Below are 23,362 nucleotides of genomic sequence, written 5' to 3' on the forward strand. Positions count from 1 at the left end.
CGAAACTGGGAAAGTCGCCCAGACCTCGCCGGCAGGTTGAAGTACACCTGGGGGACATCGGGCTGGGACCAGACAACCACAGCACTGCGGTAAAAAAACAGCTTCAGTCAGACATCCTCGTCGGTGAGGAAGCTGCTCAGTGTTTTAATGTTATTGTAGTTATTGTTTTTAAACGCAGTGAGCCCACAGTGTGCTCTTTGTTTCAGCTAGCGATGCGTTCACGTTAGCTAGCTGCTTCCGGATAAAACAACCTTCACACAGGTAAGGAGAGTTTCGGTCTCCACTGGGGCCGATTTTGGTCCGTTTTATGTAAATCAGACAAACGGCTGCTTTTTAAATGTTTATGAGTGTTCGAATCTCGTGCTTTTAACGGTTGAACAAAGACGTTCTAGAGCCACGTAGTCACTGTTTAAAGTGAGTTACGGGGGCTCAAGGTGTGTGTAGCCGTTAGCGCCGTTTCAGCAGGTTAAGAGCTGAAGGTGACGTCACGTGGTTAACGGCCGATTTATAACCGTTTGACCGAAACCTACGGAGCCTAACTGCTATTACCTCTTCTGTCATGGAGACCCGTCACATCGTGGTGTGTGTGTGTGTGTGTGTGTGTGTGTGTGTGTGTGGGGGGGGTATTTATGGCCCAGGTGACAACGCACACATCCAGGCAAAGTGATTAAAAATGTCCTTGTTACTGTTATGGAGTGGCTGGTTACAGTCAACCTCAGTGGAGCAAAGCACATTTACTCAAGTACACTTATGAGTACTTTATACTTCAATACACAGCAGCAAACTTAGGTTTTACTTTACTACAGTCATCTGTTAAAGTTTGGACACACCTTCTCATTCAATGGTCTCTCTCTCATCTATCTATCTATCTATCTATCTATCTATCTATCAGTACCAGTCAAAAGTTTGGACACACCTTCTCATTCAACTACTTTGAAGAATCTAAAATATAAAACATATTCTGGTTTGTTGAGCATTTCTTTGTTTACCACATAATTCCATATGTGTTCCTTCATAGTTTGGATGTCTTCAATATTAATCTACAATGTAGAAAAACAAACAAAAAAACAACAACTTTTGACTGGTACTGTACAAAACATCAGTTTATAAATACGAGTCATAAGTCTGTTTTGATCGCTTGAGGTGGAAATTAATAGTAAAGTTATATAAAACTAATAGAAACGCAACAGAGAAACAGTATTAAAGACACAATTAGAAGGTAAAAGTGACAGTAATGAGACTAATGGCAGAAAAGTCAAAGTATATTTATGTAAACTGCGCACCAAAGTAGATTATGGTTAAGTAATGATACTAAGGGTGTGTCTATTAATATGGAAATACAATGTAGGCAATTATAAGTTAATTTACAGTACAGCAAAACAGAAAAGCAATATTGTACAAGTTGTTATAAATAAATCAGATGAGTCTATATTGGTGCCTCGTTAAGGAGTCGAACTGCACTCCTAGTTCTTTACTGAAGTATTTTGGGCAGCTAAAAAAAAGCCTGACTGTTAAAATTAGCCATATCTATTTGATTATGTGCAGCAACTTCAAAGATCAGTCTTCTAACAGACCCATTGTGTACTTAAGTCGTTTTTGACAAGTGTGATATGTACTATTTCAGTCCAACGACATCACTACCTCCAGCCTTGCTATTAAAAGTCTGTTCTCAGGAGATTGTGAACAACTAAATACACATTCTGAACACAGTATTCAATAGTTACATGCAACAGTATATTCACTAATATATATATATATATATATATATATATATATATATGATTTTAAAGAAAAACTCACTCAAACATGGGAATTTAAAGTACATTTATGCATGTGTATGTAAGCTCCAAGCCAGTTGGACTAAAGAGGAGACACCACACATGAGTAGTAACTAAAGTTTATTTTACATTAGAGGGAAATTTGTGTAAAGAAACTAAAGTTAATACAGAGACAAAGCTGGAGGGAGACTGACATCAGTTTTAGTCCTCAGTCCCTTTTAAAACCATCTTCTTACCTTCAGGTTGTCCACCCTCAGATATCCACAACCTTGGTATTAGAGGAAGCATCTTTGAGACAAGAGGGAGACAATCATGGTTGTAGTGGGTGCGGTAAAAGGCAAAGCAAAACCAAACATGTGGGACATTGCACAACACCATAGTGGGTGTCAAGGCCAACCACTCAAATACCAAAAAGGGAGGCAACTAACCCTTACCATTAACCAAACCAGATATAAAGCAAATCTAAATTACTGCATTAACAAAACCTAAAGGTAGCACCCACAAACAAACCTAAACCATTGGACATACTGCTAACTATATATAAGCCCAACCATTGTGTTCAGGTAGTTACTGGTGGGTGGGCTCTTATTCAATGGAAACCAGTGGGTCCTGAATGTCCCTGCAGTGCAGTTACCGCCAGAAAGCCACAGACATGATCCAGATCATATAGCTCTACCCGTGTTTACTGCCACCTTAAGAGATACAATTGCAAAAACTAAATGGGGGAGAACTTCTCTAACCAAGAGACTCCTCAAACCAAAATGCACAATGTAGTAACATTTAACAAAAAGAGAGTAAAATATTGCTCTGCCTCATAAGAAACCAAAACTCATGCATGATACGCACCACATTTGCATTTAAACAAGTAGACATACTCTGCAATTTTGAGCCCAAAGCTCTATACAAGGTAACAGACCCCCATAGTCACAGGAGGTAGACACCAAAAACAACACCAGGCCAAATTACCACAAAGCCTGGACTTCATCTTACCAAAGTGGTTCATTTGATCCCGAACGAGCCTCCATTTTGTCACAGCTCAAGGCTGGACAAAGGAGGGGAGACCACACATGAGTTGGAACATAAAGACATTTATTGTACAGAGCTAGTGTGGTGCTAAACTAGATGAATCAAAACAAGACAGGGGTAGAGAATGACTGACCGACTGACACCAGCTTATATAGTCTTGCAGTCAGACCAGGTGAGCTGAATCTCCCTGATGAACCGACTCCACCCACGAGGCTCCTGCTCAGAGAGGGTCATCACAGTGTGTCTGTTCATAGTGATGTTGTTGGAAAGTTTGTTGTGTGATGCAGCAGCTTGGAGCCCAAGAAAAATTCCCCTTCGGGAGAAGAAACTCTATCTTAGCTTAAGTATTTTAGTGTTTGTGCCACATCTGCACGGTCTGTTGCAAGTATGCAGGCAGTAGATTTTAAGATTAATTGTTGTGGGGGGGGAATGAATACAATGTGAAGATAAATAAGTTTTGTCTGGTCTAGAAAATCCAGATCCAAACCAGCCTTGTTTGCGTAAAATCAATCATCAGCTGAATAAAAACACTCATTACTGTTACCGTCTTCCCTTCATGCTGAATACTAAAGTCACATCCATGGCTGATGATAAGTTAACACCATGGGTGGTGTTTGTTTGGTATGTGCGGGGGGGCTGCTGTACAGTGGGAGGCTCATCAGCCCATAAATATAAGCTTGACCTCCGCGTGTGACATGTCAGCGAGACACTCGTACCAGCCCACGTGTTAGTCTGCAGCGAGGCTGAGGATCTAACTGGTTTGGTTGTATGGAAGTACAAACTGGGATGAAATCATAGTGGAAACACTTTGGAGAATCAAGGTTTCAATGTCACTCAGATGATTTTTTCAGATGATGTTGTTGAGGGTTTCCTGCATTCAGATATACAATGCAAATGTTGTTATTTGTATTCAAAGCAGGATACTTTGCATGTTGTTGCTATACCAGTACATAAGGTTCAAACAGTGCTCTGAATGGATAATTACATGGTATTAAATTTTGTATTACTTGTCAGAGAAGATATCCATGTAACTGTAATGATAAGTAAAGTTTAATTAAAGAAGCCGTAAAAGTTTGATCTTAGACGTGTTGGGGCTTTTCACTTGATTATGTTATCCTCAAACACAATGATTAGGTCATTCATCTCTGGGTGGCAATTTTGATTCATTTTCCATTCTATGTGCTGTATTTATTCCCGGTATATCGGTATGACCAGACATCAGTGTAAGACAGACGTAGATGAGACACACCTCCTTTCTCATGAACTCATGGAGGAATTATTTGTCTAGCACGGCTTCACCTGCGTTCGCTGAGGGTGTGGCAAGGCGGCACATGTGACTCACCCATATCAACCATCAAAGCCAGTGACTTTGGCTCAGCTTTGAGGGGAACGCCACTTCTGGTAATCCTCTGGGAGACTGGAGGACACTGCAGGGCCACAGATATTTCCCTCGAAATCACATGATCACAAGGTATTTGATTTGGATAAGGCGTTCCCTCATTTAGGCTGGTTGTATTGAGCAGCTTTGTTTGGCTCTAAACCTGTAAAAACATATTTCAAGTAGCTATTGAAAAGCTGTCTTGTGTTGGTTTCACAGACATGAATTTAAACAAAAGTCTACGATGTTTCTTTGGGAATCCTGTAAAATAAATGTCTCGCTCTTGTGTAGGATTAGGATTAAACTTGATACATGTACTTGTGATGTTGAGGTAGATTAATGGTGATATAGATACAGACTTTCTCAGGGAAACTCGAGACTAAAGGAATTTTCTTAAAACAGGAGATGACTGAAATGAAAATGTTCTTTTACAATTTTCTAGGGCTGAAAACAATGATTTGTTTAGTGGTTTGATTTACAAGTTAATTGTTAAGTCTAGTTAGAAAATATATAAAAAGGTCCCATGGTGAAAAATCTTTTTTTACCAACAGTCCAAAACTCAAAGCTATTCAATTTAAACTGCAACTAACACTTACTTTAATTAACTGATCTGCAAATGATTTACTCTATTACTAGTTTGCCGTATAGAATTTCGTAAAATTGTGAAAAATGCCCATCACAATTTACCGAACCTAAGGTGCCTGACTGAGAGTCCAAAACCTAAAAATATTCACTTCATATAAAACAAAAGCAGCAAAGCTTGCATTTACAAAATCAACTAATCGATTCACTGACTAATCTATCAATCAACTAATCCGAGTCTCCATTTCACATGAAGGATCTCCAGAAAGACAAGCAGCGTTTATTGATGTCACTCCGTATCCTTGAGGAACATGGAGTTATATACTGCTGTGTCAGTGTGGTGGCGGTGGACAGTGATAGATGGCTTCAGAGCCAAACACCTTCAGACACAATAAGCAGGAGGGAACCAGTAATCTCCAGGGCCTCTGTACGTCTTCCTGTGAGGATGACCTCTGCTCTAATGAAGACATGCTTCATCCTTGGTGGAACCCATTGGGTGCTCCATGTGACTCCCAGCTAGGGCACGTCTCCTTTATCGCAAAGCAAATAGTACACCTTTGGGTATGAAGCGATATGAAACTGGGAACGTTTTATTGACAAGAAAACCAGCCGAGCCCTTTGCAGTAAGGCAGCATGGTGTTTTTAAAGTAAGTTCATTGTATCGTTTTATCACATTCTTGCATCGTGACATGTGATTTCCACATAAATGGAGCTCAGCCTGGTTTTCTACAGCGTTCTTCCCTCTCTGTGCTACGGGATCCATGACCCCCTATCCATTACAGGACGAGGTATCACTTGTACAAAGTAAAGACAAAGGGAGAAAGAAGTCCTGTGTGACCTCAGCCAGCGTGCACGTACGGGTCTTGTGTCTTTGCATGCAAGCAGTCGTCCAGCTATCGAGAGTACTTTACCTGTAGTAGTGCAGCATCAGCATTCTGAGCACCACCACCCCCCCCAACATTCATAAGCAGGAGGAACACTTTCCTTTCAGTCTGCCTAGTTACACCAATTCCCCACTGCATTCCTCACACCGGTGCAGTCAGAGCTCATACACGTCGACACTCATGCACACAAATATGTGTCCACACACACCCTCACACACACACACACACACACACACACACACACACACACACACACACACACACACACACACACACACACACACACACACACACACACAGACATTATTCTGACGGTGTGCCGCCGGAGAGGCAGGGCTCTGGTTTCATTCAGGCTTCAGGCAGCTGCGAGGTTAGAGTCTTGTGTTTGCATGCAGTGGCTACTTGGAGCTTGACAACAAGGATATCATCTCGGGTGAGTCGCTCCAAGGCAATAACATTGAAGATAAAGCTGTCTTTTTGTGCCTGAAATCTTGGACTGGGGTCACATAAAGAGAAGAAATACTGAATGTAGTTAGTTAATTGTGGTGGCTTTTTTCCCTTTTTTTAATATGTGGTAATGTGCTATCGAATATCTCTCTGTACTCCGTTGTGTTTTTAGGATAAAGTCATGCATCTCAAGGTTCTATTTGGTGATGATTTGTTCATTTCTGTTCCGCTTTAGCCTCTCAGGCAGCATTAAGTCTTCTGAAACGATGCCTGTGAAAGTGTTCAGCACAAAACTCCTTAGATGTATTAGAGGCACATATTACCTGTCGTACAAAAGCTATTTATTGCAATTTAATGATAATTTTGCTCCTAACCATAACAAACTGTTAATAAGGCCATATACAGGCTGTGTTATTGGATGCAATTCATCTTACAAGCTAGATTTTATGAGATCTAACTAAATGTATTTAGTGTAATATATGATGTGATATTTATTTGATATATTTGTTCATAATAGTGACCAAAAGAATGCGATCCTAATAAGCTTTCTCCTTATGGGAGAATTAAAGGAGATTAGAAGCTGCACAAAGGGATGGAGACTAGTGCCGATTAGGTGCAAGGGGTCATTAGTGATGGGGGTTGCATTTCTTTCCAGTTCATTCAAAATTCTTACTCTGGTGTAGTGCCATGCCTTTGTTCCCTCACATTAGCAGGGGTTTGACTTTTTCCTCTTGCCTCATTTCACAGAGTTTAGCCCTTTCAGTGTGGAGCATGCTGACTTTTAGCTGAGATGAAAATTCCTTTTGTCCCTCAGGAAACTAGCTGAGAGGAAGCAGCTGCGGCTTGCTGCCATATTGCTGCTGCTCTGTGGATTTGTCATTTCCTGTGGAGCTGGCCCGTATGAGTAGTAACAGTCCAACTTTAGCAGCGGACCTAACTGTGTTTCTCTCTCAACAGAAAATCAAAATGAAGACATGAGGATAACATTGTTGACTCTGGATCATGGTTTCATTTTTCGCAGTTTGAATGGATTTTTTAACTTTGAACATGCAGACATAGATGTGTGACCAAACACAGTTTTAAGGATATAAGAGGACGCTGATCATTTCCAGAGAAGTTTGGACTGATCTTCTTCAGCCAATGGCTACAACAGACACCAAAGTCGCAGGCAGCGTTACCACCGCGGGTCTGTCGTGGGCGCGGGTGTGTAAGGAGTGCGGCCAGCAGCACGAGGGCTCGGACAGCCACCTGTACGAGTACCAGGATGAGGTGGACGATGAACTGGTTTGCCACATCTGCCTGCAGCCCCTCCTCAGACCTATGGACACCCCTTGCGGCCACACATATTGCTTTCAATGTCTGAGTAACTTTTTGAAAGAGCAGGACTTCTGCCCCGTGGACCGCCTGCGGCTGCAGTTGCATCAGTGCCGTCCCTCCAGCCTGCTGGTCAGGAACCTGCTGGACAAGCTGACCGTGATGTGTCCCCACTCTATAGAGTGTCAGCAGCAGATGCAGCGCTGTGAGCTGCAGCCTCACCTGCACAACAGGTAAGACTCTGGATGGGATGCTGACTGGTCATGACAGCAGTTTTAGGGGATATTGGTAAACCTTTACACGGCTAAAATGATTGGTCACAATGCGTGTGATCTTAGACCCTGTCTTTATTAAAAACAACGGGGTGTTCACAATATCAATGTATGTTAGCTTTGAGCAGAGGGTCATAATTCATAGCAAGTCTGTTTCAAGAAAACGTGACATTGACGGGGTTGAATCACATGGTCTCTGAAGGTGGTGCACTGAGCCATCCTACTTTCCACTGAAAACAAATTCCACTGACTAGTCATGTTCTCATAAAGGGAGTATTTTGACATTTTTGGAAATACATTGTCTTTCCCACAGTTATGTGATAAGATTAAAACTCTCATATCTGTCGGTTTGATATGAAGCCACAGCGTGTTAGTTTAGCGCAGCACAAAGACTGAAAGCATGGGTAGATGTTTACCTTTGTCTGGCTCTGTCTACCTACCTCCACCTCTTAAGTTCACAAATTCACACATTATATCTTTTATGTTTAATCCATATATAATTGATGTGTAAAAATGAAATATTCCAACTTGATTGTACTTTTGTATTTAACGCATATACATGAAGGTGGTATCAATATACTCATCTCGCTCAGCAAAAAGGCTGGCTAGTGTATTTGTCAAATTATTCCTTAAAGTGAATGAATTTTATAGTAAGGTGTATTAAACTGCTGATACCCTCATATACATATACTGCTTGCACGCGTCTCCACTTTAACCTAAAGATAAGATCTAACGTTTGAGTCATGACAAAATAATTTGTACTTCTTCTAAACGATGTAAAATAACTGTAATTCTCCTCTACATGCCCTCTCAGACTGTGTTTTGCTCTTTTTGAAGCTGTATTCCTGGTTGCTTAGTCCCTCTATTGACACAGAAACTGCTAATTATTGAGCTCAAGGTGATGTGTGGGTCAGTCGACTTGTTTTTCACATGGCCGGTGTTCTGCTTATCATCCTGGTGGCCAGCCATGACGCAGTCAGCTGTGGGTGGCAGATAGTCCTGCTGTAGCCTCTCTGTGCAAACAACAAGGATACAAAGTTCAGGCATGAGGATCAAGCAGCAGTCCCAGCACTCTGACTGCCTTAATCAGACTCAGCCTGTCTCATCCAGACACCCTGCAATGCAGTAAAACTGTCCACTTATCTGCATAGTGCTTCTCTTCTGAATCCTGTGCATAAATACTCACTTCTTGTCTCCTCTTTGCCCCCTCAAAACACTTTTTAACCTCCATTTTTTAATATTCATTCATCTATAGCACTCCATAGTGACTTGAATCATTCACACCCCCTTCTAATATCATCATAAAGATTGCGTGTTTAATATCACTGGTCGACTATCAGCCGTATCATTGTCTTTACCGGTTTCCTCCATGTGCCTATCTTTCCTCAGATGTCCTGTTTTTAGAAGACTGAGGGAGGAAGCAGAGAAGAGGAAGAGGCCCTCGTGGAACGAGCTAAAGGGACGTAAGGGTGACGGGGAGTCGTCTGGTGATGCTAAACATTCAGCAACACAGTCCCGAAATCCCACCAAAGATCAGCCTGAGCCCGGGCTGATTAACCCTGCCTATGAAGAAAGTGAGGATGGTAAGAAGTCATTTTATTGTACTTACAGCCAACACTGTATCAGCCGCTCTCTGTTTTCTGTACAACAGCAGAACAGGAACAGGGACTTTTCTGTTCTCTTTGTACCCACGTACACACAAACCATCACTTCAATGATTTACAATAGGAGGTTGGTTAATTCTTTAACACCAAATAATGTTTATAGAAGTTTCCAGGTTGAACGGAAATAGTGATTGAAGGAAACCTAGATCCTTGTGCCCGTCACCTTCAGTGTGGGTGGTTGTTGAGACACACAGACAGGAATCGGTGATGTTTTTACCCTCAAGGTTTTAATTCTGAGTCCGTCCCAGGTGAATCATCAGCCAGGATGTAGGATCTTATATGAGCTCACAGATGTGGTAACCTGACAGTCTCATCTCCTTTGAAGCATCCTGCAAGCCAGAACCAGAGGAAAAATTCCAGTACAACATAGTTGCTAGGAAACTGGTAATCAGTGTCTGCAAAAAAAGTTTGCTTTGGTGACATCATAATCTCAATTTTAATCAGATTACTGCTGTATGCTGTTAAAATCTGAGATGAAAATACAATGATATTACACCTTTAAATTGTGCAATTAAGCTTTATGTTTATTGATTGTTGAAATAATGTTTTTTTCAGCATACAAATCGAAGTAGGTTGCTTCATCCAGGTTTTACTATCTCCTGAATTCATGCTGTTGTACTGTTTGTGGGAATAAAAAGTAGGTAGCACTGTAGCATGTACAATCTTGCTGGTCTGGTTGTTCGCTCAGATCAATATTAAGGTTGAGACACACTTCAGTGTGTCAGAACTTTTTCACTTTGATGATTTCCTGTTTCCTGTATAATGTTGCTGTTCACTGTGTCCTGTAAAAACAAAAGTCAGTTCAAAAACTGGTGACTGGTCGACAAAGCATTGTGTAATTTTGTGCATGTCTCTACTGGTTAAGTTGTACTCCAGAGTTTCTGTAAATACATTGTTTCTTTTAAGCATTGCTGGGAGTTAGATGAGAAGGTGAATATCTATTTCAATGTATTCAGTAAAGACAATGGTAGTAGACCGACTAAGAATACTCCTTTAACTTACTATTTGTACAGTTTGTTTTGCTATGAGGCTTATTATCTGTGTAGGATAATATTAAAAAACACCTGAAACACATTTTTATCAGTTTATAATTACATAATAATCACAACATGTTGTTTTGCCAAGCAGTGTCCCCCTTGTGATGTTTTAAAAGAAAAATGAATTACTGCTTTGCTGTTATAGACATCTTTTCTCCAAGTTATAGTGACACAAAATTTTTGATACCTGGGAACATGGAGACATCACTACAATGAGGTCAAGTGGGGCAAGAGACACAAAAACGGTTGATATTTAAGGACAAAGTTGAACCTGGAAGTTTGTCTGTAAACTTGGATGTATGTTGACTAAGTAATCATGTCTCTTGCCCCATTTGACAATTTCTTTAAAGAAACTTTAACTTCTGATATAAGTGATGGTTCGTGCAATCAGCCAACGAGAGCTGAGGAGTGGGAGTATTTGCTTCATAAACAGGAATAAACAGCTATATTTATTCCACTCTGTTCCTCTTCCCTCCAGACAACACCCCACTGCGGTCCAGTCTGGTGGCCGAGGCCAACGTGGTGGAGCTGTTCAGACAGGAGCCGGAGGAGGAGCTGGGCCTTCGCATCGTCGGGGGTAAAGACACACCGCTGGGGAACATCGTCATCCAGGAGATTGTCCGAGACTCGCTAGCGGCTCGTGATGGCAGACTGGCCCCAGGGGACCACATCTTAGAGGTGAGAGCGACTCAGTAAATTCAACAAGGAAAGTCGAGTATTCATCTTTTCTTCACCGTTGGAATTCAGACAAATCCCGGCGGCGTAGCGTGACACTGTACAGCTGAGCATATTTGGCATAAACACCTTGTCACTGAATTCTCACGACATTGTAAACACGGTGCTTTGAAGCAGGGCATGGGAAAGTAGATATTCAGGATAAACAAGTTTTAGCTCCATGGTAACAAGGCGTGGTTAATATTCCCGGGGCCAACATGTCGCAGTAAGCAGCTTTACCTGGTTGTTGTTGTCACTGATTGACTAACCACCTCTCTGTTTGAGAGGGCGAGCCCTCAAACAGAAGGGGAGTTAATGTGATGTTTTTGAATGAGTTTAAGTAGTAGAGTTATTAATAAACTAGAAGGGCACTCGTAGAGGGCACACCTCCGCCAACGCCGTTTCATAAAGTGAAAAGAAACACGTGCATCCGTCCCCTGATTCAGATCCACTCCACAATTGAATGGGTTCTTCCTTGAGCCCTTGTTTCCTTGCTACACCCGTCCAGCCTTATTATGAATCCCACTGCTGTTCCTGTGTAGCATTCAAGCTCTAGGATTGGCCAGGTGTCCATGTTCGCCGAGGTACAGGTAACCTGATTTGTTCAGGTCCTCTGCCCTGACCAATGGGCTATCGGGACCCTAACTACTTGAGGTCAATGCTTAACCTTAATCAATCGTCTCCGCCTCAACCAGCAACATAGGGGCGGGTCTTGCCAAGAAATGCAGTGGGATTCATAATCACGCACCCTTTCACCAAGTTCCATGAAAATCCGGCATGTAGTTTTTCCGTTTTCATTACAATTTCCCGGAGCGCAATGTGATGTGTTCTTTTGTCCGACCAACAGTCCAAACCCCTAAGTCTTTAGTTTTTAGCAACACTATTCTTTTTTAAGATTTTAATAAGTTTCCTCTTTTCGAACAATGTCCTCCTCCTCGTGTTTCTACCCTCCGGTTCTCCTGGAATGTGGTATCGCTGTAAACCGAGCTCATAGACTATTTCAGCTTCGTCTCTGACATCCCTGGTTCAGTGTGTCCTCCAAAATGTTGCTTTTCCTCCAAAGCCAACCAATCCCAGACCTGGAAATGAAATCAAAAACCTTCCATCCAACATGCTGCCTTCAGGATGTGAAACATTAGCTGCAGTTTTTTGGGGCTTTGTGGAAAGCTGGTGGATGTAAAGAGATACGGCGACTCAATCTTACTCTTCCCCTTGAATCGATGCATTGATTTTTCGTGAAGGCCTAATTTCACATCACATTTGTGCGGCAAATATCACTTTAACAGGATCTTATTTTAAACAGAAAAGGAAAGCTGACTTTAACTTGTAACTCGCTCTAGTTCTGATTATTCTGATGCAGACATGTAGGATGAAACAAATTGAAACATCAAGTGACAGTTCCACTTGTTAAGAACGTAAAGAGAATTATCTTGGAATAAAACTAACAAAATTTGTTAAATCTTGCTTCTCTGCTCAACAAAAAACGTCTAAAAACTTTCTATAGTGGCAGCATCCACTTACATCGTGTAGTTCAATGATTGTGTTTGTCTGCTGCACCACTAACTGCTGTTTCTTCTCTCTGCGTCGTCGTGACCCCAGGTGAATGATGTCAGCCTGGCTTCAGTCCCCCACGCCCGAGCCATCTCAGTGCTCCGCCAGCCTTCCCTCCTCCGGCTCACCGTCATGCAGGAGAAAGGTTTTAAGTCAAGGGATCCACGGTCTGATCTTCACGCTTCCCCTTGCACCACATCCGCTCCCTCCCAGGCTTCTCACAGTCCCCACGGCAACCCTACCTCCAATCACAACCCCGGCACGGTCCTGCAGGTGACGCTAATGAAGAGTCAGCGCACCGAACCGCTCGGCATCAAACTCATCCGCAAATCGGAGGAGAGCGGGGTTTTCATCCTGGACCTGCTGTCGGGTGGTTTAGCAGCCAAAGATGGAAAACTGAGGAACAATGACAAGGTGTTGGCCATCAATGGACACGACCTGAGGCACGGCACACCTGAGAGCGCTGCCCAGATCATACAGGTATGTTCAGACCATTAACTACAAGTGAAACTCAACAGTAGCAATTATTCCATTCCTTCCAGGCTGAGTTTATCTCGGTATGTTGAAAATGTATTTATTGTGGTAATGTAGTTGTGAGCATGAACTAGTTTGAACTCCTCTTTTTGGTACATTTAAAGAATTACAGACAGATTTGGGTTTATGGTTGCCAAAAGGTATTGTACTAATAACATCAAACTGAGGCTGAGAAACAACGAAAACAAACATTATGCAAACATGGACATTCTGAAAAGGATGATGTGAATTATGTAGTTAAATCATAAAACGAAAATTCGGCTGTTGTAACTTTCCCAATAACAGTTGTTTGGGTTTAATGCAGAAAAAAACATTCACTGCTTTCAATTACTTTTGCAATGGTGTAACATAAAAAAAAAACAAGCAGTTGCAGCATTCTTTACATTACACAATACAAAAGTGATCAATAAGAGCAAACAAGATGCTGACGAATGAATCTTTCAAGCAGTTGGCCAACCCATGTAAGAATGTGCTGAGTGTGACGCAGTAGAAAAAAAGGCTGCACCCGCAATAGTAATCAAACAGGAATTATCTCTCAAGAGCATGAGTTTACCCAACAAATATGCAAACTATAAGATATTTTGGCCTGATAGTGGCAGTAAAGGGAAAGGTCACAGGGTCACCAAATTCACTTAAATAATCCGCTGGGGACCATGAATACTCCAAGAAAATGTCAAGGCTTTCTGAATAGTTCTTGTCCAGATGTGTTGCTCTTAAGGAGAAGTGAAAGATGGGTCAATATTTCCATAGACTCCACTGCCAGCAGGGTAAAAGTAAAGTCGTGTGAAAATCGTTTCTCAAAATTATTATGAACAAAAGGCTGCCAGGAAAGCAGCCAGTCGATCTGACACCTCAATGATTATGGCATAAAAAATGGTCCCATCGGAAACCTCAATCGGCGATAATAAAATGCATAATAGAGTGTTTTGTATCTATTTGCTGTGTTACTAATTGCATTTTTATTCAATTTTTTTACGCATATAGGCGAGCGAGGTGCGTGTGAACTTTGTGGTGATGAGACCTGCAGAGACTCAGGAGGAAGGAGGAAGCAGCAGAGAGGGACAACACAGCCGAGCAGCCAGGAGGGCTCCTGAGCCGCAGTACTTCAGGCGCCGCTCCACCTACATGAAGGTAATACTAAAAAACGTCCTCACAAACTAATGCTCGAACTACTTTTTATAATCAAATATTCACATCCACGTTTATTTTGGCCCTTGCCAGCTGTTTACCGCTGGAATTCTAACTTCCTTTTACGCCACTAGCCACCAGGTTCGCAGTATCTCACAAACTTTACATGTTTCTGTTTACACAGTGTAATTGTGACGATCGCTCCTTTTATCAGTCACACTCGGTTGTACCATACACTGTCAGTAAAACGAATAGCACCCCCCCCCAGTTAGGGGTGAGAAGCTTTGAGAGCAGACACCTGCGTCCGTGAGCGGAGATGAAAGCCCTTCTGCAGGCCTCCCTCTGTCCTGATCAAAAGGCCTGGGGTGCTGCTCACTCTGCCGCTACGGGGCCACTGTCTTGTTGTTTTTTGGTCGTTTCTTTGGGTGGCTGAGGATCAAAGCTGGTAACAGTTAGCTTTCGCCTGCAGAGTCGAGCCTTTTCGTCTTGCCGGGGGGGGATGGGTTCCCTGCTGGGGGGAGGAAGACCCCCCTCCTCCCCCGAGCTTCCCCTCTTGATGGTTTACAGACTCCACAGAGAAACAAGGAGGCTGGTTGAAGCTGTCACTTTCCACACATCTTTTCCACTACGAGAGCGTAGTGTTGATCCTCACACGTTACCTCTATCCTTACCTCTCAGCTCCTTCTCAAATGTTTCACATTTGTTTCTACGAGTGGGTTTGTGAGAGGAATCAATTAAGTCAAAGGATCCTGGAGAGGCTCAAGTGTGTGTGTGTGTGTGTTTTGTCAAACAAAATAAGATAAAAATGTACTTGAACCAGACCAGGATTACATTAAAACTCCATTCTGTGTGTTTGTCATTGCTTAGTATTAATTTGTTCATTGTTCCTAAAGGATCCTCCAGGTGGGTTTTCCAGCCAGGAGAAGACTGTGAGTCTGAAGAAGGAGCCTCGTCTTTCCCTGGGCATCACCATCGCCGGGGGGAGGGACTGTCGCAGCCGTCTGCCCGTTTACATCACCAGTGTGCAGCCCGTCGGCTGTCTTCACCGAGATGGCACCATCAAAAGAGGTACAAAGCAGCATCTGGTGACGTGTGATTCTGACGTTGAAGAAGGAATTCGTACTGAAAGCTTTAAACTTTGCAGTTTGTCTTTGTAATGTTATTAGTTTTGGCGAGGGCTAAATATAATTACTATATTTATTATCTGTTTATTTTTTTTATTTTTTATACTTTGTCTATACAATGACATAATGTTGTGAAAAATGTCCGCTATATTTTGTCTTTTGTTGATAATCTTTTGTATATTTTGCATGACCAATGGTTTTCACTTTACTACTCTCATTTGAGAAGCTGGTACCAGCACATTTGTGGCATTTTTAGTCTAAAAATGTGGAGAAAAGGTTTTCAAAATGAGTTGCTTATGAATTTTCCGTCAATTAACAAAGCAATTGATCAACTAACTGATGCAACTCTAATCGTGGCTAAATGTAAATGCACAGGAAGGAGTGTAATCCTTAACTGTGTGGGAATAATTGAAAAAATACACTCAACTCAGCAAGAAACTGTTTAAGGGAAACCATTTCCCATAAACACGTGTTTGCCTTAGAGGACGTCCACATCAAGCCGTTTAAATTTGTAAATGCATCCTTTTGTCTCCGTTTCATCCCGCCGTCAAGAACAACACAGAGATTTTGATCCAAATCGGTTTCACACGAAAAATGGCGATTTCCAACTTTGAAAACTTAATTTTGACATATACTTTGTTTTTAAAATAGAGATCTTCTTATATAAAATGTCCTTCGCCATGTTCACAACATCATGTGTGTCTCCTCAGGCGACATTCTGCTGAGCATCAACGGGGTCGATCTGACCCAGTTGACCTACACCGAGGCAGTTTCTGCGCTGAAGACTCAGACAGCTCAGTCCCAGGTGGCGCTCCGTGTCATCCAGACCCTCTCCGAGGACCCAGAGGAGGACGCCGAGGCTGCCGACAAGAACGAGCTGGACGCTGTGGACGACCCACGAGAGGACGCCCTCAACTGGACGCCCCTGTGGACTCGCTGGCTGGGACTACCAAGGTAGAGCCCGAATTCTGTTCCTCCACTTCAAGTGCATTCAGTTCATTTTGATGTAAAAGACTCTGACTTTGCCTTTTTGGTTTCAGTCCCATGCACTGGTGCCGGGACATCGTCCTGCAGAAGACCAACAACGAGAGCTGGGGCTTCAGTATCGTCGGCGGCTACGAGGAGAGCCACGGCCAGCAGCCTTTCTTCATCAAAACCATAGTGCCTGGTACACCTGCTCACTTTGACGGACGCCTCAAGTAAGTGAAGCCCAGTTTGACACCCACACGACACGTAATCAGCTCCTGCATCCTCTCATCCCTCTCAACGCTAACGGTCTGGTGGTTCCCCTCCAGGTGCGGTGATGAGATTGTTGCGGTGAACGGAGCCACAACAGTGGGAATGAACAACTCCTCTCTCATCCCGATGCTCAAGCTGCAGAAGAATAAAGTCACACTGACTGTGGTGTCCTGGCCTGGGAGTCTTGTGTAGCAAAACACACCTGCACACTCACACTCTTTTCTTTCTGGCACCCTTGTTAATTGTTCACAGCGCACACAGATCCTCTCGCTGCGTTCTTGACTCGGCCACTCACTGTCGCTTCCAAATGTAACTCATGGTTAAGATTGACGTTCAATCTGTGTAATAATAAGAACCATCCTGTGTACGATAGAAATGACTCTCCCAAGCATATTCTCAGCAGGCGCTTTGTTTCAGTGTCCTCTCACACTCAAAGGGCAGACGTTTGCACAAAACTGGATTAATCAGGGTGCAAAAATGATGACAATCAGTGAATCACATTCGATGGACAAACTGGAAGGATGGTTGTTGTTTTATTTGGAGCACCTTTTACTGAATACTTCATGTATTTTTGTTGCTTTCCTGTTTAATAATGCCATCATTGGAGTGATTCACATAAACAGCACCCAAAGATGAAATGTAGTACTTAACGATATATTTAGACAGTTGAGATGAAGAATTATAGTCGACAACATATAACGAAAATGGTCGCTGATGTATAGACTCATGCCAAAGACAGAAATATCATCCTGTCCCGTAGCTTTTGTACCACTAGTGTGATTTTATCAACTTTATTTACATTCAGAATGATGGAGCAATGACGGAAATTCAGTTAAATTATATTGGTAGAAAACAGCTTTGGCCTTGGTTTATTTTCTGTTAGCGGTTGATATTATCGAATTCTGCAACAGGAAATAAACGTTTCTATTGTTGTTCAAAGCTGTGAGATGGTCTATAGAAGCGTTATATAATACTGAATGACTTTGATAAGCGTGTGCCTTGTAGACATTGAAGGACAAACCAGAATGTATACTTGCCTTAAATTTCCACTGCACCAAAATGTGTTTCCCATCATTATTTCCTCACATTTTAAACTGAATTTCAAACATAACAGCTCTGTTCAGATACATTAGTGTTACCTCGTTCTTTTTTGTGTCAACACGTTCCCAGTGGCCTTTCTTGTGCATCGATTGAGACAAGACTAATTGAATAATTCAGACCTTGTTTTAGAGAGATGGCAGTGGAATACAGTGTATACAGTTGGTAATGTGTGTGTATAAGCCTGTTCACTGTTTTATTATGTTCAATAAAATCATGCTGTTCTTATGGTCATTGTGGTGTATAAGATTATATTTTCTGATTCACAATTTGTTCTTGATAAGAAAAAACATCCTCAAGTGTCCGTAAAGTGGTAAAGAATGAATTACAGGACGACTGCAAATGATTGAAATAATTTACCCCGGATAGAAATGTCTAATGAACTGTACAGTCTGTTCATGGATCAGTCTGACACCTAGTGGACAAAAACTGAATAGAATACAGAAGGGACCAAGGTTTTTACTTAATTTAGACTCTCTGGAACACCTATAAAAAAAATATATCGCATTCAACTTTCAACAGTCCTGATATGAACATGCAAAATTAAAGATGGCAAAACTGTAACACTATCAGAGCACAAAGTAACTGTTGTGGACTAAATTGGACAATGGTGGTTCAGAACGACTACAATGTTTTAACAACCTCTCCTGCTCCATCACAGACACACACACACACACACACACACACACACTTGTGTTTGAGCATGCAAACACACAAGACCAGCACAACTTGCTACAAATGCAAACCGTACATTTTAAAGTCAAACAGACACTCTTCTTCTGTCACACGCGGTATGAATTACCAGTAGTAGAAAGTGTACTCAGATCCTCTACCTCAGTAAAAGTCCTGCATTTAAGGTTCTACTTGTGTAAAAGTACATATGTATTAGCTAAATCAACTTAAAATATAAAAATCTAAATTATTCTTGTTATTGCAGGACAAGTTATATAGTTATAGTTATAATTCCTACTGGTGACCACGCATAAATTGTAAGGAACTACTAACTTTAGATACATTTAGTGGAGTAAAAAGTACAATATATCTCTCTGAGATGTAGAGAAGTAAAGCACCACGCAAGTAAAAGTAGAGGCAAGTGTCTTTGTGTTCACAGGTCTTATTAAGTATTAAATAAGTAAGAAGTAATTTTTATCTTCCTTTTTAGCTGTTTTTCAAATGAAATCCTGAATTAATTAAAATAATAAACTGCTTGGCTGAATCTTATTATATATTGTATCCTATTAATAATTCTTCTAAATTAACTAAAACTATTGGTGGTTGCTTTAAACTATTGGAGCACTGGTTCAGTAAAATGTTACTGAAAACTAATCAGTGAAAGACTGTGAATGTGAAAACAAAGGACCATAAAACCAACCAGACTGTAGTGAAGCCACCACTTCAGTGTTCGGGGGTTGTGCAGAGATAAACTAAAGACCAGGTCCAGTTTTCTCTGACCACTGATCCATAACGTTAGAAAGTAGCAGCCAGTTATAGTACCGGCATTCCTGAGTGTTACAAATGTGTCGACTAATTGCAGACTGTCTTGTTAAAGTTAACGATTCAACACCTTGTTAAACATGACAAATAGACACTTTTCTGTGGCGGAGCGTCAGGCTTTGGTCGATAATGATCTGTTTTTACTAAGATGACACATCATTCATTCAGTGTGGCAGTAAACGACAAAAAATGATTTCAGATGAAGAAGGAAGCAAAGAAAATTCAAAATCAACAATTTATTTTCTCTCTCCGTTGGGATCAGGTCACCATGACGAACATTTACAGGAATTGTAAGGACAATACTGGGAGGAGGATTTAAAATACTCCTTTGTACAAGAGAACAGATTTCAACCCGTCTTCTCTGTGGTTCACCGACTATTCCAGAGGCACTCTAATGCAACGCTGCAATCTCTTGACTAAGATTCAGGAAAATAATACTAACACTGACAAAAGAACCATCTGCTCAGCCCGTCACGCACTGTGGACATTGGCTTCCACACACTCCAGGAGGAGCAAACAGCACAGGAAAGTAAGAGTACAAAACTATAAAATGTAAAGCTGGGATGACATGATATTATTTGTAAATAGGTAGTGGAAGAGCAGAGTATAAATCGTTATCTTTGAACTGCACATCAGAGATGCAACCCTTTTTAAGTTAAGGTTAAATGGATGACGACCTATTGAATAGCATCTTTATTGGCAAACACCACATGGTAACATGCACTGCTGTGGATGTAACATCAGGACGCGTTATCGTCTGAAATCCTGACTTTCTACTGGGCTCAAGTGCAAATAACCGGTCTGAACTCTGGCATCATGTACATTGTAACTATATGGCTTACAAGGTAAACAGGTCCATACAAACTAGAAAGGTACATAGACATCTTTCATTAATCAAAACTATGGTACATCAATATATTGGCAAAAAAAACTAGAGCTAAGTAACTTTATGTAAACAATGATAAACCACTGTACAGCTTATCCTAACATGGTATATACAGGTCATGTTCTTCTACTAGCTAGTTCCCATGTACAGAGGGTCAAATGTAAAGAAATAACAGTTAGATGACGTCACTGTACGTTAGGCAATTTCAACCATCCCATCTACTTGCAAAGAACTGGATTCTAAGAGAGCAAACCCAACAAGCCTCTTTTAAATCTACAGACTTGTTGAGTTACCCGGCGCCTTCCTCCTCCAATACATGTGGAGTTATTTCTAGAAAAAAATCATACATAAGGCAAGGATAGTTAAGGAAGGTGGAGGCGTCACATTCTTTGCAAGGGATTACTGTTATGGGATAAGTTGATGGTTCTTTGGGGTAAATGCACTTTTCAATAGTTTCACTTGTTTGTCACATGTAACAAAAAAAAAAAAAAAAAAAAACACATCCGAGTGCAACAAAGGGGACATGTCTAGTTCTGTCGGGAAAATGTGCAAAATCTGCTCTAAAGCAAAGTGACAGTGTTGCAAATTCTAATGTACAAGGTACTGGGAGATGTACAGGGTTGTCACGAGAGACAACGGTGCAGACCCTTATTCCAACATACTGTATATACAAGGCACTAAGGATAAGATTCAAGGGCCACGCATCCAGTCTTCTGACAGCCTCCTCAGTCCGGTCGGAATATAGGATATTTCGGTAAGAAATCTATAAGAATCACCTATAGAGAGAAAAAAAAAAAAAAAAAAAATGATTATTTAAAACAACTGCAAGATGTTAAAACATAAGGGTAATGCTTTACTTTATGAGTGCTGTACCTATAAAGAACCATGTAATTTGGTATTAACAACACAAACAAAAGAGACATAATTCTGATAGAGCAACCCTGTCTCCTAGAATCAATGTTTATATCTAACTCATTTGCAACAGGGTTTGGGTTTTGAAGGCAACTATTTTGTTAACTGATTTTCAAGCAAAAATTTCACACATGTGCTGGATCTATTTTCCAAAATTTGAGCATTTGTTGCCTTTCCTTGCAATAAGGATATAAAAGTAAACTAAATATCTTTATGTTTTGTTGTGTTGGTTATACAAAAAAAAAGACATTTAAAGCCATTACCTTGGGCTTTGGGTAATTATGGTGGGTTTTTTTTTTATTATTATTTTGTGATATTTTATAACACGCTTAATCGATTAATCAAGAAAATAATCTGCATATTTATAGCTAATAGATACACTCAAAACATTTATAAAGTTGAGTAATCATTCAATAATTCACAGTTGTTTTGTTGAGACTGCCTACTTACATATTCCATCATATTACTGCTTTCACATTTTCTTTTACTGAGTTTCCAGTGCAGCCCCAGCTGAAAGAAAGAAAAGACACAGACACAATGGATGAACATCTCTCTTACTCTCAAACAGACACAAATACACACACACACACACAAATACACACACACACATACAAATACACACACAAATACACACACACACAAACAAACACAAAAAACACACACACACACACACACACACAAACAAAGGAAAATCTGTCTGAAATCTCCCCTCCAGTGTCGGGGGAATTTAGGAGCAGGGCTGTCTGGTCTCGCTGGGGTCAAACTGTGGCCAGACACCCTGAAGAGCTTCCTTTAGACCTTTGCACAGCTACTAGCAGTAATTTGTTGCTGAGAGACAAAACAAAATTAACATAGCATTTTACTGCTGACCTCACGGTCTTCTCAGACCTCGTGCACCAGATCTGACTCAGCTTTGAGGGACTTGTGTGGCAGGTTAGAGGTAACAAGACAGATTAATTGTCATTATCCATCACGATTACACTCAACTTGCATTGCACAGTGGCACAGACAAATAATCACTTTCACACTGGTGCTAATCTACAATTTGTCATTCTTACCTTGTGGTATAATCGGTTATTCTCCCACTCTAACAATTTATGAATAGACCGTCTCGTCTGATGGAATAGAAAACAAATGCATGTACATTAATGCAAGCACCAGAACAGTCATCACTCAAATGAACACTTTTACAGGTAACAGTAAACAGCCACAGTGTTAGGATTTATGGACTCAACTCCAAATCTACCAGCTAGTAATTTCCACTTTGTTGCCATCAATCCTGAGTAGTAATACCACCTTCAAATGACACACCCTTGAGCTGGGCAGGAGAGGAGCTATGCAGCGTGATGCGTCATTTCTACAGAGCCCCTAATTGAACACGAGTTGTTATGGCCCTCTACACTTAGACCAATGCGGCTGAATTGCTATAACAGCCCCTGAGTAATCAGCGCTGATGTAAAGGAGAGTTAAACTGTCCAACGCGTGTCACAGGAGTTGTGGAACTTACTCTCTTGTTGAGGCAGATAACGGGCCATAGACTGCAGCCTACTGTACAACAACAGCACAGGCAGCCGCAAAGAAGCCACTTCACATTCACAGGCAAGTTCTTCTTCAAACAGGCATTCACCCTGCTGATGCTGGTTTTGAATTCCTCTGGTGCTACCTAGAGAAAAAAGAGAGAAAGGTTAGATGTGCCCATACCAAAATAAACAGCTCCTAGGGGCTCTATGCAGTGGAGGGAATTATATGAACGTTGAAGTAATAACCCAATTACTAAACACAAGAGGGGGCGAGAAAATTCAATTGTTTGTAGGTGGTGCTGACATGAAATATTCCTAATTGCTTAAAAGAAAACCTGTGTACAAAGATCAAAGCGCTTCAGTAAAACCAACAGGTAGATAATTGCAGATGTTGTCCAGAGATGAGATGAGATCTCTAAATAGTATGCCTCTGATTTGCTAACCAAGCTCCAGACTGTTCAAGGCAAAGAGGGACTCAAAGGAGAGATAAGCTCAGAGCCTGTGGCAGCGCCGGCCAAACAACTTGAATGGATGCTCATTCCTCGGTGAGTCTGTACGCCATAAAACAGGGGTCGTAATCTTTTATGACAGGATGCAAAGGTCTCTTTGCAAACAGCCAAAGACCTCAGAATAAAGCCCAGCAGGGCCTGATCTGCACCCTTCAATCATCATAATTGTGACCTCATCCATCACATGTCACCCTGGGTCACAATACTGAAGGTACTTTTTATTGCCCCACACTTCCCTCGGCCTGCTCTTACCCCTACAGCCTTTTTGTGT

The 23,362-nt window shown here is 41.4% G+C and overlaps 2 protein-coding genes across 5 annotated transcripts in view; one reads left to right on the forward strand and one right to left on the reverse strand.

Annotated features, from left to right (window-relative positions):
* lnx2b (ligand of numb-protein X 2b) lies at positions 1-17,997 on the forward strand. Of its 4 annotated transcripts, none has more exons than XM_054597372.1 (10): positions 1-89; positions 7,053-7,642; positions 9,071-9,264; positions 10,861-11,060; positions 12,696-13,127; positions 14,166-14,312; positions 15,203-15,377; positions 16,144-16,387; positions 16,474-16,632; positions 16,729-17,997. In XM_054597372.1, exons 2-10 carry the CDS (start codon positions 7,236-7,238, stop codon positions 16,862-16,864), a joined length of 2,094 nt encoding a protein of 697 aa, XP_054453347.1. In that variant the 5' UTR covers positions 1-89; positions 7,053-7,235; the 3' UTR covers positions 16,865-17,997. The 4 variants fall into 4 exon arrangements, with proteins under 4 accessions (XP_054453347.1, XP_054453346.1, XP_054453348.1 ...); XM_054597371.1 differs by having other exon boundaries at positions 5-261; XM_054597373.1 differs by having other exon boundaries at positions 5-123.
* Positions 17,998-19,485: 1,488 nt separating this feature from the next.
* Positions 19,486-23,362, reverse strand: part of chic1 (cysteine-rich hydrophobic domain 1) — a 5,655-nt gene continuing 1,778 nt past the window's right edge. The window contains exons 3-6 of the mRNA XM_054597723.1: positions 22,570-22,725; positions 22,121-22,177; positions 21,513-21,572; positions 19,486-20,926 (exon numbers count right to left, since the gene is read on the reverse strand). Coding sequence (XP_054453698.1) covers positions 20,876-20,926; positions 21,513-21,572; positions 22,121-22,177; positions 22,570-22,725 — 324 coding nt within the window. The 3' untranslated portion in view covers positions 19,486-20,875. The remainder of the gene's footprint in view (positions 20,927-21,512; positions 21,573-22,120; positions 22,178-22,569; positions 22,726-23,362) is intronic.

This window comes from Anoplopoma fimbria, chromosome 4, assembly GCF_027596085.1.
Source record: "Anoplopoma fimbria isolate UVic2021 breed Golden Eagle Sablefish chromosome 4, Afim_UVic_2022, whole genome shotgun sequence".
Lineage (NCBI taxonomy): Eukaryota > Metazoa > Chordata > Actinopteri > Perciformes > Anoplopomatidae > Anoplopoma > Anoplopoma fimbria.

Excerpts from the sequence above, each read along its gene's own strand:
- lnx2b (XM_054597372.1), top strand. The coding sequence starts at position 7,236 with ATGGCTACAACAGACACCAAAGTCGCAGGCAGCGTTACCACCGCGGGT. Across the intron at positions 13,128-14,165 it reads GCGCTGCCCAGATCATACAG|GCGAGCGAGGTGCGTGTGAA; the intron begins GTATGTTCAGAC and ends TTACGCATATAG. Across the intron at positions 14,313-15,202 it reads GCCGCTCCACCTACATGAAG|GATCCTCCAGGTGGGTTTTC; the intron begins GTAATACTAAAA and ends TTGTTCCTAAAG.